The following is a 16,263-nucleotide window of genomic DNA, read 5'->3' on the forward strand; positions in this document are numbered from 1 at the left end:
TGCCGCAGATTTCGAGCCGATTTGGAACTATGCACGACTCTAAACTGGATCAAGGACTGGAATACACAGGATGAACAGTGGAAGTGCCTCGGACAGGCCGGCCGACGTTTCGATAGGAGGACCTATTTTTTTCAAAGGCGCCGTGTCACCCTTGGCGTGTTAGTTTTAAGGGGGTAAGTGATGACATCATTTCCGAATGGTGGCGCGTGTGTCTGTTGATAATAGCCGTCTGAAAAGAAAAAACAAAATCTATAGAGCAGAGAAGTGTAGTCCTCGCTTCCCTTCAAGTCATGTGGTAGTGATTCGAAAATGTTCTCGCAGAGAGGGGAAAAACAAGGCGAAGTTGGAGCGGTGTGCTGTCAAAGTGCCGCTTCAGACACGAACAAACGAAAGAGCTTAAGAAGGCTTCCGAGCCGGCGGACGGTCGCCACGTCCGGCTACCACAAAGGGTTGCCGACGATAGCAGTGTGCCCGTTCCCGAACACCCATAAATGGGGTGCACAACAAGAAAGCAGTTACAAACAGGGGGAGAAGCAAGCGGCGTACTTTTAAACGCCAAGATGACGAAGGTAAGCGATACCTGATGGTGTCTGAAGAGTTTGAGGCACTTCCACTGTTCATCCTGTGCATTCCACTGTTTCTATCTGTCAGCTCCTATCTTGATTATGGGGCAAGGACTGAGCTTTTAGTCTCCAGCCTCCGACTTCAAGATTGCCGTCTTCAATGCCTTGCCGAACTCGCGCGCGTTACATTATCAGTGTTTGTGACATTGTACACATTCGTGTGATTTGCAATGCTTCAATTTGCGTGTTTTGGGTTATTTTTGTTCTACGAAAAGGATAACCGAGTGGTCTATACGTATCTGCATGCTATAAGTAAGAATAATGAAAAGGATGTACCACCTCGAGTACACCACGAAAACTAATTGTTGATCTATTTATAACGAAGTTTACAAACAGATAGTTTTAGAATACCGTACGCAAAGCTTACGGGCAGCATTTGCGTCCGTCACCCATAGGGAACCCGCAAGAGGTTAGCGTACGACGCATGCACAACGCAAACGCAAAGCTTTGCGCTATTCTAAACCTGTATTACCCAACTCTATTCATTATGAAACGGCAAAAGTCGCAGCAGAACAAGAATGAACTGAAAAACTCATACGCATACCTCTTCTATATAGCAAAATGACCTCCAGAGGTAAACACTGCTCGCGCTACAATTATCCATGACTGAATACAGTTAGATCATATAAATGCGTGTTTCTTCAAAATGGATTATACATGTAGTATCAGTGAGAACAACTCCATAATAATATATTAATTAATAATAAAGACATCACAGGATAAGTTGATGTATACATACGGTCGCCTCATCGATGAAGCCTGCGGGGACCTCTTCATATAAAACCCAAGCAATATTCAGCGCCTTTTGACTAGCTAATTCATAATCGGTGTCACTAATTCTCACAACAGCTGGGAGTGGTTTCTCGGTCTGCAGCTGCACATAATCTTGAGGTAATAACGCACTAATGACATGGCAAACAAATTGTTCGCGCTCATTACCGAGACGTCCAGCATTGTCGCCAGGTTGATTAATGGCAGATTTCACCACACATACTAGTGTCGCTGGTGTTTTTTTTTTTTAAAGCGGGTCACTACGGAAAATATTGGAAATTCCGACGTAATCGGAACAGAGTGTCTATTATAGACAAAAACAACGCACCTCCATCTTTCACCTGTTCAGCTTCGGTCGTAAATCCCGCTGGGGCGAATGTCTTTCTGAGGTACAACGATCAAACGTACCACAGTTATGAGGGAGAAGTTGACATTTTATTTTCTTTTCCAGGATGCAACTGACTGTACGCAGCGTTGTATCCAGCCTACCCAAACCAGGCCTTTAAAATATATGTACTTTATGACAACGCGACCAGGTGCACGTTGCCTACTATTTCGAGGAGTCACAATATCTGTTGTGTTCTACCGAATGGCCTAAATATACAATATTAATTACCTTTTGAAGTATAGAAGTTTATAGCGAAAATATTCAATTACAAAGTTGATAGGCTCCCAAAACGACCGAATAATTATTTAGGAAGTGTCTGCTTCTTGGATTGAATATAGCTAAGGTGCATGCAACCCAAGCTTAGAATTCCAGTGTCTCCGAAGCAAGCTATTCCACAATCATTCATAATAATATCTGGCTTTTTACGTCCCAACCAAGGACACGATTATGAGAGACACCGTACAGTGGAGGGCTCCGGAAATTTTTACCATCTGGTGTTCTTTAACGTGTACAGACATCGTATTGCACACGGGCATATAACTATTTCGCCTCCATCGAAATGACGCCACCACGACCGAACCAGCGACTTTCGTGTCTGCAACCGAGATTAAGTCCTCCACTGCTCCACCGCGGCGGAGTTAATCCTCTATCATCATCATGAGATTCATGGTGACGAAAATTCAAGAAACACAGCTTCGTTTCTTTTTCTCACATTAGTTTCAAAGGTGGTGGCAAATTACGACCCTGAATAATAACGTAACGTCTGTAATTAACATGGTTACTAACTATTTTAAAAGGCTGCCTTCACTGCTGTACTCAAACATACCTCAGTCCAGATAATAGCTGCTTTTTTTTTTTACAAGCAATCACAATGTTCCTTCGTTAAAATATAGGTAGATATTTGTTTAAAATAAATAGCTCCGGAAATCTAAACGGCTGTTCTCGAAATCGTTGTTCTATACTATTTCAAAACTGTTCGAATGACATTCGATTCAGTTTTGTACTCACTATACAACTGTGTGTTTAGAAAAAGGCTTTAACGATTTAGAGTACTTTGTAATCTACTATATGCGTGGGAGAGCAGAAAGTCGTCCCAGTCACACCTGTTGAAGAACCCAATGGATCAAAGATACAGTTACCGGCTTCGTAAACTGCATATATGGCCTGTAGATTGTAGCTTACCACTATCGTCAGCCGATTGAAGTCGTAGGAATTATTGGATGAAAATACTGCGTTAAGAAGGGTTAAATCTACGTACGCGAGATGTCCGCGACGTAACTTTTATTTCTCAGTCACTGATAACTACGTTCCAAACTGAAAATAATTGAACACGATGCATGTTGTATAGTTGATTGATAGTAATTAACCCCATCGCAACACACTGGCCTTAATTCTCCTTACGAAAGCTGCAGCGTATTTACGAACCAATAATGTCCTTATCCCGCGTTTTCCATATACCATGCAGTCTTGTGCCCTCATGGTCCGTTTGATATACAAAGTAGGACGGTATTCACAAATCAGTCTTTTGATTTTTACTGTGTTACTGTTCTTGTGCGCCTATAATTCACGTACGTAATGTGCACCGAAGCTTGTGGAAAATATGAGATAGGGATAAGATTGGTACACGTGAATACGGGCCTATAAGTCGCTAAACACCACGTAAAAATACATAAGCACTGCCTACAGCCATCGTGTCTTGCCCAAAAAGAACTTGGATGGTTATCCATTCAGTTACGTTAACCAACTTTCACGGTGTAAAACACTTATGCGAATTCAAGTAAATTCGTTTCTCCAAACAGGCATAAGCCTGAGACATATCGCTTCTGTGTCGAAACCTTGAAGGTCCGGGTAAATAAACGAGTTCCTCATATTACTTCTCATATAGGGTAAATACATTTCAGACTTGATACGACCACCTTTTGTCCCCGAACATGCATATTATTCAACTTAGCTCCGAAGTAATCTTAACGGCTTACTCCTTGAAACAGCCATCTTGGTAAAAGGCAAGCGCCACGAGGTAAACGGAGCTAAACTTTGTTTTATGGCTTGTACCAGCCTGTCAATGGTGCATGCATGGTTTGCCAACTAACCAGTGGCGTAGACTCAAACACCATAAGAAACTTATATGCCGACGTAATTTCGCATGCAGTTACACGTTGCGTTTGGCATTTTCATTCGTGCATCGTGCTACATTGAACGACAATGCAAGGCGTTATGAGCCCTCCCGTTTTCTCCCCCATCCCCCTCCCATGTGCAGGGTAGCAAACCGGCAGCCCATAGGCTGGTTAACATCCCTGCCGTTCTTTTCCTCCTATTTTCCTTCCTTGCTTCCCCGTTCCCATGCTTTCTGAACTAGCATTAACGGTCATGAGAAAACGAAATGGAACCAGAGGATATTTTACAATGCGCACCTTTTATGCACCGTTGCCATCAGCGTTTCTCTTCTTCTATCGGAATTTCTACAGTGTCCATAGCGTTTGTGTTTTAATTTGGCGCTTGCATTTTCATTCTGCGTACAGGTAAAACTGTTCTGCGACTGTCAAAATATGTACGGTGCCACATTCAACAAAAACATGCTGTAAGCTTGTGCAACATGTCTGGAAATTTTCTTATCAGTTTATTGAAAGTGTCAAGTGACGAAGCCTGCATACCTTGCAGGAAGGTAATGGTCCCTTAGGTACTACGTTGGAAATTAATGCAGTAATTCATCTATTTGCAAGCGATCAATATTTACGTTATTAGAAATGAGATATTGACCGGGATAAACAAGGTGAAAAAAAAATTAACGAAAACAAGTGTGTGCCACAAACAGATAGAGCAACCAGCTCGCCACGGACCTAATGCGCATAATCGAGTTTGTGTTGTACTTGTATAGCTTTTTATTTAGAGATATTATTAAATCCTTATTGTATCTTTCAGAATAATAACTCTTAAAATATGCCTTTCACATAGCACGCGGGCCCGACGGAATTGAAACAGTGAGGATTATAAAACGAAAATGAAGCTACTTTGCCGAGGAGCATATTTTAAAATTCAACTTTCGTCATGCACATGCTTTTCGTATAAAGGTAAACGAAGTGAAAATTACTGAGCTCAATAATTATAGTCTTTACTCCACTCATTTGTAGCATGAGCATGACAGTGATACTCATCTGTATCATTTGAAAGGCCAAGTTACTGTTTTTTTACACTCGAAACCTTACTATGCTTGACGTCATATGAACTTCGCACATTCCTACAGCCGTAAAATAGGATGTCACGGAGCAATCACGCTAAAGCATTCATCACTCTTGTAGAGCATATTATTATGTATATATCTCCAACCATTGACGACACATACAGTGTCAAAATCACAGTATAATTCACGAAGCAAACACAAAGTACTTTTATTTTTGTTTCTTCGGCTATAGGCCACGTTCTGTTCTCACTTTAAAGCCAGCGTAACGGATTTGAACTAATAGATTGCATGAATTTTGAATCTCCTATTTTATTGACCAAGTTCAGTGAAATTGAAAATGTCTAAAAGTCATAAGCCTACTGGTGGCAGTTTCTGCTTAGTTCACAAGTAATTGACATTCTGAGTGTGCTACTTTTTGTTCGCTCTAGTCCATCAACAAGCACGACTGTGGCTCGATATGTCGATTGTACAGACGTTAACTGGAACCACCTTCGTGCCTCATTACCTGTAATCTCGAAATAGAGCCAGTAACTCCAGCTCTTGTTCGGTGCACAACTGCTGTCGTCAGTCCTTATATATGGTGCATGCGTTTTAATCCTACAAATATCTTCTTGTCTTTTCGTAACATTATTTTTGTCCCATTAAAATGGCACTAGCTCACCTAACAATTCATGTGAATCCTGGCTAATGTTATCGTGATCATAATGTTGCCCCCCTTTTTTTTTTCGTTGTTGTTTCTACAAAATCTACAATGTTTCTACAAAATCAAGACACGTTTTCCGTTAAGAGAGTAAATAAGTGCATTTTCTTCGTTTGTTTAACTGTCATGGCTTTTGATTTCATCCATCATTCTTCGAAACGTGTATTTTGCATAAAAAAGTATCAGTAATTATTTCCTACATGACCTTCCGTTGCCTATGCATTTACGGTATCATTACGACCATTCTCGCTTTGCTCAATAACCTTTCCATAGAGCAAATGTGCATTGAAATACTTAGCTAATATATTCTGAGCGAACTGATTACCAAACGCTTTAATGCTTGTGAATATCGGAATATGCTTCTGTCTTACGACTTCGTGTCGACGTACACTAATTTTGCCGCCCTGGTATTTCTTTCATTTGCAATACTTCATTTCCCTATGTATCTTCCACTCTAACAACATTTCGTATACTATTGTTTTGGAGTATGCGATACGGTTTGTTTAATAAATTTTATAATTTACAAGGTGGTACATTATCGGCCTGATGCGCGAGTACTATACCGTGCGCTTGAAGCTCCCTGATTGAAATTATTCTAAAAATTTATTCTTCAATTGGCGTATTCTATATAAAACATTTAAAAACAGATCGGGTTCAATTCAACGCACTGCCATTTTGCTGCTACTCAAAAGTTTCACAGAATGTGTTACTAATCGAACGTTCCTGTATTCCTTTTTCTACAGAACTGCGCACTTGTAAGCACTCTGCATGAACGAGATGACGAAGGAATGTTTATACAAATGTCCTGTATGGTCACATCGACGTATATAAAAGTTCGAAATAAATTTCGTCTTCTTCACGTGAAATATTCACCAGTGCGTGGCAGGCCCACTGCAAAGTATACAGGCGCAAAAATGCACATAAAGCATTCGATTATTATTTTCCCCCAGTGATTACACGGGACATTTAACGTCCGATTAGCGGGCCTTAATGGTGGAACGCACGTGTACCGGCTGATATATCATCCGCTGCTTTGTGACAACGAAATTAACAGTGCGATCAATTTTAACGCCGTCCGTCGGTGCCACCACGTACAATGCACTACGATGTTGGTGTGAATCGGGAAAAAAATGGGCCTATTACTAAAGCAGCCGATTCGCGTATATGTTTAGTAATAATTTATGGGCATCTGCGGTAGTTAACGAAGAGAGTGTAGTATACATTCGATAATGATCATCGCTTCCGGATATATTCTATTACTGTATACTATAGGTATATAAAGCTGAATCTATTTATCTGACTGAATCTGCGTGTGGCAATTGCTTAAGGAATTGTCATGTTTGTAAACAATGAAAGCCATGCCTCAAGCGGTGTGTGCGCTCCTGTGGTTCCTAAAATATTCTCAATCTTTTAATTAAGCGCATATGTTTAGTACCACTAGTGTACTGCAAAAAAAAAAAAATCATGTCAAGTAGTTTCATTCTCGATCATATGGTCAGAATCAGAAGCGATTTCCTGATTTGCATGTTTTCAATTACCGTGCGCATGCAGAAGCACGTGTGATGCAAATGATGTCGCTGTATACAGCTAACACGCGTCAGCAGGCGGGACGCTTAATTTCTGCAGGCGTGTTGGGGAACATACGAACTCTAGGACATATGAAGTCTCATCCTGTATACGTAATAAAGACAACAGCTGTGCTCGCCTCTACATCTATACAGAAACTCACGATGTAAGACGGGAGTGTCCTACATCGAGTGTCTTAGCTTATATATATAGTTGTCACGTGTGTTAGAAAACACGCAGAATATTTCGCGTGCGCAACAAACGAGCAGTCGCAATGTTTTTTTTTGTGTTTTTTTACTAGCTCACATGTGGTTGTCGAGTGTCTCTTGAACTTTAATAACTAATATTCGCGCATTATTCTAACCCACACACCAAGAAATTCTCTTTTTTGTTTATTATAGGGCCCTGTTATCGGGAAGACGTAGACAGCAGTTTCGACTTCCCTCATACCCCATTTCACACTCAATCAAGCCAGACACGAAGATGCTTGGTCGATACTATTTGAGCGCATGCATGACACGTTCCCGGGAACAGTTTCCCGCCAAGCGCTTCGATAGACCAGTAACGTAGCCTACTCTAACAAAATGAGCGAAGCTATTACAGAACCGATACGCGGCCGCATGGTGATGGTGGGTAGCACGTGTTGTGCTGGTGGCGTGATTGACTGACTACTCACCTGCGTTGACGTGCGCCTTTTTCATCCAGGGATAGATGACAGGCTGCCCGGCCTGATTGCAGTCGCCGCCGGCTACCGAAGTGGGCGCCGTGGCGGTGGCCCCGGGGCTGTGCATCGGGGGCGCGGCCCCGACGTGCGGCGACTGCGGCGAAGGCCTGAGCATGGACGCCGGCGGCGGGGGCGACGGAGACCGCTGCAGAGGCGCGGGAGGTCCCGAGTACGGCGGACTGTGACCTCCGCCGGCATGGTCGAGCGCTACGCTGGGCCGCGACAGCGGGCTCAGCGTGGTCTGTGTCATGGAACATGAGTGCTGGTAGTAGTGCGGCGACGCGCTGGACACGTAGCCGCCGTTCTCGGCCCCGTACGGCGCGGCGCCCCCGAACGCCGCGTACGGGTGCGCGGCCGCGTGGTGGTGGTGGTGCGGCGGGGCGCCCGCGTAATAGTCACCGCCACCGTGGCTCGGGATGTAGTTTCCCTGCGAGTACTCCTCGGGCGGCGGGAACTTGGGGTCCACGTAGGACGGCGAGTTCATCAAAAACGAACTCATGGTCATTAATTTTCGCCAGCTGAATTGGATGATGGAGATAGTTTTGCTTCGGTTTCGTCGCCGAGCAGCGCCATGGCTCCGCCCCGCCGCTGGAGATTAGCATATCACGTGACGGACGCCATCCAATGACGGAGGCGGCGCGCGCGGCGCTGAACCCGGCGGCGCTCCGGCGTCGGCGACGATGATGGATGGCGATCGCGTTGCCCGCCGCCGGTCCGCGCACATGCGAGGGACTCTCCGGAGAAACGCCGGCCGCTAACCTGTCCGATGCACGACGCCGAGTTTCACCACGCACAGAGTCGACAGCGGAGGCGCGTCCACAAGAGCACGCACGGGTTGTATAATCCAAGCACGGGCGGACCGATGCGGCCCGCGCGAGCAGTCGCGATCGAGTGGCCGCTCTCTCACGTGGCAGGGCGGACGCGCCAAACTTGCCGACTATAGCGCTGCCGCCGGCGACCGGAGTGTTTGTTGGGGAAAGGGGCGGGCGGAGGAGGGGGCGCCGCGCGGGGAAGGAGAGCTGGTGGGAGGGCGCTCGGCCGGAGCGGCGCGCGCGGGCAACAAGTTTGGCAACTCCACTCGGCCGTGGAGTGGCGCTGCGGGCGCGAGCGACTCCAGTGCTCGCCTGAGGCCCTGAATTTTTTTTTTCTTTCTCGCGTACAATGGCGAGGGGACAGTCATTCTCTCTTCCTGAATCGCCGTCGTTACGCTCTACAGCTGGGATTCCTTCGAATGCGAGGGTGTGGATACACAAAAGTTCTATTACATGAGCGCCTTTCACTACACTCCGTTGAATGGCTAAGTTGGTATTCAGCCCATTTTTCACCTCCTAGGCGTAGAGTACCGTGTATTATGACAACCGCATTGTGCGCTTTCATCATGTTGGGTCTCACCTCTTACTACGTATGGGCGCAAAACGTAAGTTGCCCCACTGTCTTATACCCCTAGAAGTGTGGCAGCTTGGGCTAGTTGGCATGGCATGACGATAGTTATAGCGCGAGAAGAAAACGACGACACAGAGACAAGAAGGACACGAAAGACACGAGCGCTAACTTCCAACTCTTTCGTGTCCTGGTCTCTGTGTCGTCGTTTTGTTCTCGCGCTATAACAATCATCCTTATACCCCTGTCACACGGCACATGTAACGACATACGCAGCGGATGATATTCATAACGAATGTCATCACAACCTTGCATTGCGGGTCGTCACGGCTATGCGAAATGACCTTCGCAATCGATGTCAATGTCTTTCGGCAGACTGCTGTGATACCAAAAAGTTACATATCGTGGACTTATTTAACGCAACACTGTCCGACCGGTTCGAAATAAACTGTGACGCGATAGAACAGCATTAGTGGAAAAAAATCTTGCAGATATCCAAAGTAAGCCTTGCTTGAAGCCGCTCACAACTTCCACTCGGCTACATTTGAGACCATGACAGTGTTCATGAATTTGTGACGGTGATTAATTTTAATCATGTGCAAACGATCATTAATTGCTCTCCAGCTGCCTAGCATGAAGCATCAGAACCCACTGAAGCAGCTCAAGGAAAGAGATCACAGACGACGAGAGATTTATAGCTGCACCTAGAGGCCAATTCTGTTACGTTGACTGCTCTTTGGGCCTCGACTTCATCGGTGATTAACAGAGAACAGTGGTGCTTCACAAGAAAAGAAAATTGGTTTAAAAACACTATCAGCGGGCGTACAACACGTGCTTGTGTATTCTGCTGTTAGCGAGTCCAACGTGGTGTTGCTGCACCAAAACATCAGCGAGTGTATGGAAACATGACTGACAGCAGGCAGTATGGCATCAAATTGGAGTCTTCTGAAAGAGAATAAAGCTGCAGAAATTGCTTGGACTATCGCTTTGAATGTTAAATAGTTACCGAAAAGTTAACAAGAACCTTTGGTAAACATCTGAACATCGCTAACATTTGCTTTACGCCCGTTGACGAGATCCAAATGTCGTACTTTCTGGAGTTCAATGAACACATTCTAAGTGCGAATGTTGTTATAGGTGTGCATGTCATTCGCTATGCCTATGTAGCAGCAATAAAAATGAGATTATCACCTAATGCCATTTGCAGTGAATGACAATACAGGTGTCGTGTGACCTGGGTATTATATTATTCCTTATTTGCTCCAGCTCCCTGAGAATATTCTCGTCAAAGGTTTATAGGCTTACTACGTAAGACGCCCTGCTCAAATCCATATTTTTTTTCTTTCTTCATTTCGAGTTCTTCAATTTACGTTTGCTCATCTCTTAAGAGGGACAATGTCCAGCTGAAATGTATTGCTTGGTGTCCTTCTTGCCGCCTTCAGTATACTATTGATGGGCTATGCAAACTGTGATGCTTGTGAATTACTTCGACTATGTTGTTGTGTTTCATGTATCTCGTTGCAGATGACACACCCACATAATATTATGCACTATTTTTCTAGTTCCTGTAAAGAAACACTAGCAAATTGCATATTTATATGTCTATAATTAGTGATCATCTGAGCGTACGAAGACGGCAGTAGCACCTGCATGGTATATATGCTTAGGCATGCGTATTTTCATAAATTTCTAAGCTAAATAATCCACAGCTTTTGGCCAATGTAGCGACCATCATCAGTGCAAGTGAGCAAAGAAGACCTATTTAGCAACATTATAAGTATTTTGCAAACGATTACGTACACGGGAAAAATGTGCAAAGTAAAAAGTAAGTATATGTGAGCAACCAAGTTTATGTGTGAGTGGTATGTTTACCTTTCTTTTTGTATCTTAATAGGCTTCCTTTTATGCATCACCTACCTCGGCCTAAAGCTTCATGCGTGAGGCTGGCAGTATTTTGAAATAAATAAACAAATAAAGTAAGTGCATTAAGAATATATAAAATAACAAATTTTGTGTAAGAGAAACACTTGTATGTCTATAGCGAATGCAGCATACATTTATTTTCCAAAGAGTGTAGTACTGTCTTTTGTAACTCAATTCAAGAATACATTAGGTAAGTAAAACATGACATGTGCATTTACGTATTAGAATGCATGGCTGCGTAATTCATCTAACAGATGAAATACTCTCCCGACAACCGTTTGCTATGCCAAATGAGCAGCCTTTAACTCACAAGCAAGTTAAAACTGCTCCTACTTATCTATACCACCAACGTTAGGCAATCAAGTAAAACAATGCGCCAACAGATAGGCATAAACCCGGATTTCAGGGGCAAATCGAGCTCGAAGTGATAAAAAACAAAAACTGCATCTGATCCAATGTTTCAGCGCGAGGAGTTGACCCGATCGGAGTCCACTTGTCGGAATGATGGCTCCATGGCGATATCGTCCCTTATTCCACGATTTCTCCTTGCTCACATACAGTGGCTTGTGTTATGAAATACATGCTTATATGGTACATCCATGTATTATGCTTATATATACAGAATTACCAAAATGTGACATGTTATACAGTGCATCCTCATTATAATATTTACCAGATTGTAGGTATTAGCACGCCTGGCAGTTTGAGAAAAATAGCACATGTATAAAAACAAGGTGCAGAGTGTGAATGCATTGTTCACTCATGGTGTGCTCATATGAGACTGTTTTCAATGAAACAACCAAAGGTTGATGATGTCGGGATAAATGATGTGTTTTTAGTCACTTGAGATCAGTCATACGTAGATTATTGTTCGTAACACTAGAATACACACATAGAATCCGAAAGCAGAACGTTAAACATATTGGTGTTTGTCAGTATAACTGTTCCCTACATTCTCTATAGCTGCAATTGCATACAAATAATATTTGTCGGACACGTGGGCTTGCTAATTAATCTTGTGTGAACACCAGGTAAGCTTTCTTTAATGGCGCCGTAGTAATGTTCTGTTGCGTGGTGATATACCATTAACCCAGATTTTTCTGTGAAATACATAAAAATACGAACTTTACTATAAAGTTAACTTTGGTGTTAATGTCCTTTCTGGTTATTTGAAAAGATACGTATTGACCCACAAGTGCACTATTAATGCAACGAATATTACAACAATACAGTATGAGTTCGCCTGTGAAGGAAAAAACGAAAACTTATTATTCTCTTCGCCTGCTCGTCCTCTTAGCATCTACCTTCGTTAAATATGTTCCATGCCGCTTCTCGTAGATTTTTATTATGTGGCGTCGATGCTGATTATTTCGTATTAATATATAAGCATCCAGTAATGAGAGTGATGAACAAATCAGTTTTTGTCAAAGACGATACGTCACTTCACGATGCGAATGAATGCGCAAAATGTTCCAATACCTCAAAGCTTATACCGCACTAAAAGTGCTGTTTCAAATTCTATCTGAGCTCCCCCATAAGCCAACTACAAATAAGTTACATATTTGCCTCGAACAAAAAACTATAGTCAGAATGACTGTCAGGCAAGAAAAATGAGGGTATGAGAATATGATATCAAAATATTATTATACCTCAAAAGACAGCCAAAAATTAAGGTTAATAAATATAATATCGAGAAATTATTTCTTAAAAAAAGCGGTGCCTCAACTAATATAAATATAATGCAAAAGCCAGCCAAATAATGATAGGCACGTTGGCTGTTGACTAATAATTTTAAATAGGTCATGGTGGCTTGGTGGCTGTAGCATTTTGCTGTTAAGCACATCGTGACGGCCTCCGTTTTCAACCAGTGCTGTCGCATTTGGGTTAGGTCAATATGCCAGAAATGGTTCTGTTGCTGAAGTTAGGTGCATATTCAGCAACCGCAGATGGTCCTATATCAATACGAAGCTATCTATCCTGATGCCCAACATACACGATTGCATAGTACTACGTCATTAATACTCACAGCTTTGTATAAGCCACGTGCATATAAAAACAGACATTGCAGACAGAAAGCACTGTAGAAATAAGTGCTCTATTGTTGCACTTGAAATTCATAAACAACCTGGTAATTAAGAATGAATAAAAGTGGTTGAAAGGCTATAGGTAGACGCTACATTCTTTCCAGTATTTTTCCTCAACTCACAGCATTTAAACAAGAAGTTGAGTGTACTACAGTAGTTATAACACTCCTTAATTAGAATTAAACTTTAATAAACTATAATGACTTTGTCTGTGCTTTTTTTATGCGGGACATTACCTTCTATGTGACTTCTCTAATGATTGTCTCTTTGTGCACCTGATATTTCTTGTTCCATCTTTCAAATTCTTCAGCACCGAATTAAAGGAAGGTTACTTGTCCTTGATTCGTTCTAAGGAGCCTTGTATCCGTTGCCGGAAAAAAATGTAACTAAACACGTTACTCGTTACTCCTACAAAAAATAAAGGAATGTGTTACCGTTACCGAGAAAAGCAACGGACGTTAACCTCTACCGTTGCTACACAATGATAAATTTTAGTCAATGTGTCTTTGCTACAGGAACTCACAAAAATAGTTTTTGTGTATAAAACTTACGTTTCACATAAAACTTCTAACCCAAAACAAGGAATATTTTCTGCTCATTTAAAGAGTATTCTTTGGACAAATTTACCGGTCCTTACCGATGTTACAGTGGCTTAAAGTTGCCTGTAGGGTTACAAGTCATAACTTTTGTGACTCTGCAGTGGCACACGGGAAACCATTTTTTTTTTCGTGTAACATTTTTCATCTGGACATTGCTGTCCGACATTGCTACATCAGAATTAAGCGGGGTGGGCTCTGGCAAAATGGCACGTACAGGATAAAAAAGTAACGAGTAAGGTGACACCACACGTTAGCGAACAAATTGTAACGTAAGTACCCGCTAAAGTTACTAAATTGTTACGAGTACGTTATTAAGTCACCGAAAAAAGTAGCGCGTTACCGGTAACGGCGTTACTTGTAATGCGTTACCGCCAACATTGCTTCTAAACGATGATCCGATATACTCATTTTGGCCATGCCGCAATTTAACCGCATTTTCCTTGTGAATGCAGTTTCATTTCTCTGCGCAGGCTCCTGTTCTCTGTGGGCTGCATTTGCCACAAAAACCCTCAAAGTTGGACACACAAATTCAAATACAAATGAAACAGGACAAAAAAAAAACTCACACAAACTGGTCATCTGCGGGATCTGTCTCCACACCCTCCCCATTCGCTTTCTATAAAAAGCAACAAATTAGTTTCTGCTGTGCTGTCTGAGGATTTATACTATTTTCCGAGGAATGACAAGAATGTTATACTTTCGAGAGTAACTGCAGCATGCGACCAGAGGAACCGAAATCACTAATGGAGATGGACAGATGCATGCACATATCGCACAGCATCTAAATCGGTGAGATGTGGAAGACTGTACAGCAATGTAGCAAGCAGCTTTTATCAATATGTTGATAGCAGATACCGGAACATAAATTACTTCAAGTTGCGTCATAATTAATAGGGCCAATAGCAACCAGGTATTAGTAGCTCCGGTGTGGAAGTCATCATGAGTTATGGTTGCTCGTCCCTTAAATATTTCTGGATAAGGTTACCTAAGCAATGGTTCAAAAGAGCAGCTATTGTCGAAAAATTATTGATGGCACTCTCACGTTTTCTAATCTTACTGCAACCACAATAAAGTATTCAAAACAGGACTTGCTTGTTATTTAAATACGTACCTTACTCCTTCAGAAGTGTCATATAGTCACCGTCAAGCGCATTCACCAAGAGGTATGTATTAATACTTTCGAGAAATTTCTTAAATGAATACCATATGGCCTCCAACGCAAGTTACTACATCTATGCATGTATTAATGCGTATTGGGAAGTTTCCTGGACCCTAGCTACTGAAATATCACCGTACAGCGACAATTTACCACTTTTTAAGTTTTTTTTTTTCACACAGACGCCGTTGATGTCTTTCCGGGTCAAAAAAAAAAAAAAAAAGCAACACTGCGCAGAAATATGGCACCGGCAGCATGTGAATCGCATGGAATTGGTTTTTGGAGAGAAGCGGAGTCTAACAAATTAATTAGTTATTATACCTGTGACGAAATAGGAAATAAGGCGAAAGAGGCAAGAGGGGTACGTTACAACGATCACGAGCACGCACGTAACACACACACACACACACACACACACACACACACACACACACGCACGCACGCACGCACGCACGCACGCAGCTTATATCGCCTGCTGCTTGCTAAACTATAGCAGTCATAAAGATATTTGAACAATACTGATTCCCTCCTCGTGGTTTCGATTTTATGTAGTCCTTCCTCTCGGTTCGGTCTATGAGCTTCATTCCAGGCCTGCATCTTCTCAACGTTTTCTGACCCTTAATTGTGTCGCTGTATATGTGATTATTCATCTTCATCCACAAATCAACTTTCACGACTTCGGTACCTCCTCCTCAGAGGCAAAGTATTAAGATGGAAATTATTAACGCGTAAATCAGAAACTCTAGCAGTTGATTGACATGTGGAACTTAACGCACCAAAACCACCATATGATTATGAGAGACGCCGTAGTAGAGGGCTCCGGAAGTTTCGACCACCTGGGGTTCTTTAACGTGCACCCAAATCTGAGCACACGGGCCTACGACATTTCCGCCTCCATCGGAAATGCAACCGCCGCAGCCGGGATTCGATTCCGCGACCTGCGGGTCAGCAGCCGAGTACCTTAGCCACTAGACCACCGCGGCGGGGCGATTCCTCGACCTTCAAGTCAGCGGCCGAGCACCTTAGCCACTAGACCATCGTGGTGGGGGAGACTGTAGCAGTCAGCATCTATAGTGTCAGCTGTGACAAACTTTCGCTAGTCGTGCTATCACTACTGCGAACTTTGGCACTGAACTTGAATAATCCTTCCCGCGTTGCTATGGAGCAGAAA

At 42.9% G+C, this 16,263-nt stretch overlaps 1 protein-coding gene across 1 annotated transcript in view; it reads right to left on the reverse strand.

Moving 5' to 3' along the window:
• The window catches only part of LOC142814600 (homeobox protein Hox-B4a-like), a 45,319-nt gene extending 36,445 nt beyond the window's left edge, over window positions 1–8,874 (reverse strand). Inside the window, exon 1 of the mRNA XM_075893641.1 lies at window positions 7,903–8,874. Coding sequence (XP_075749756.1) covers window positions 7,903–8,455 — 553 coding nt within the window. The 5' untranslated portion in view covers window positions 8,456–8,874. The remainder of the gene's footprint in view (window positions 1–7,902) is intronic.
• Between the last annotated feature and the right edge of the window lie 7,389 nt (window positions 8,875–16,263).

Source organism: Rhipicephalus microplus, chromosome 4 (assembly GCF_043290135.1).
Source record: "Rhipicephalus microplus isolate Deutch F79 chromosome 4, USDA_Rmic, whole genome shotgun sequence".
NCBI classification, from domain to species: domain Eukaryota; kingdom Metazoa; phylum Arthropoda; class Arachnida; order Ixodida; family Ixodidae; genus Rhipicephalus; species Rhipicephalus microplus.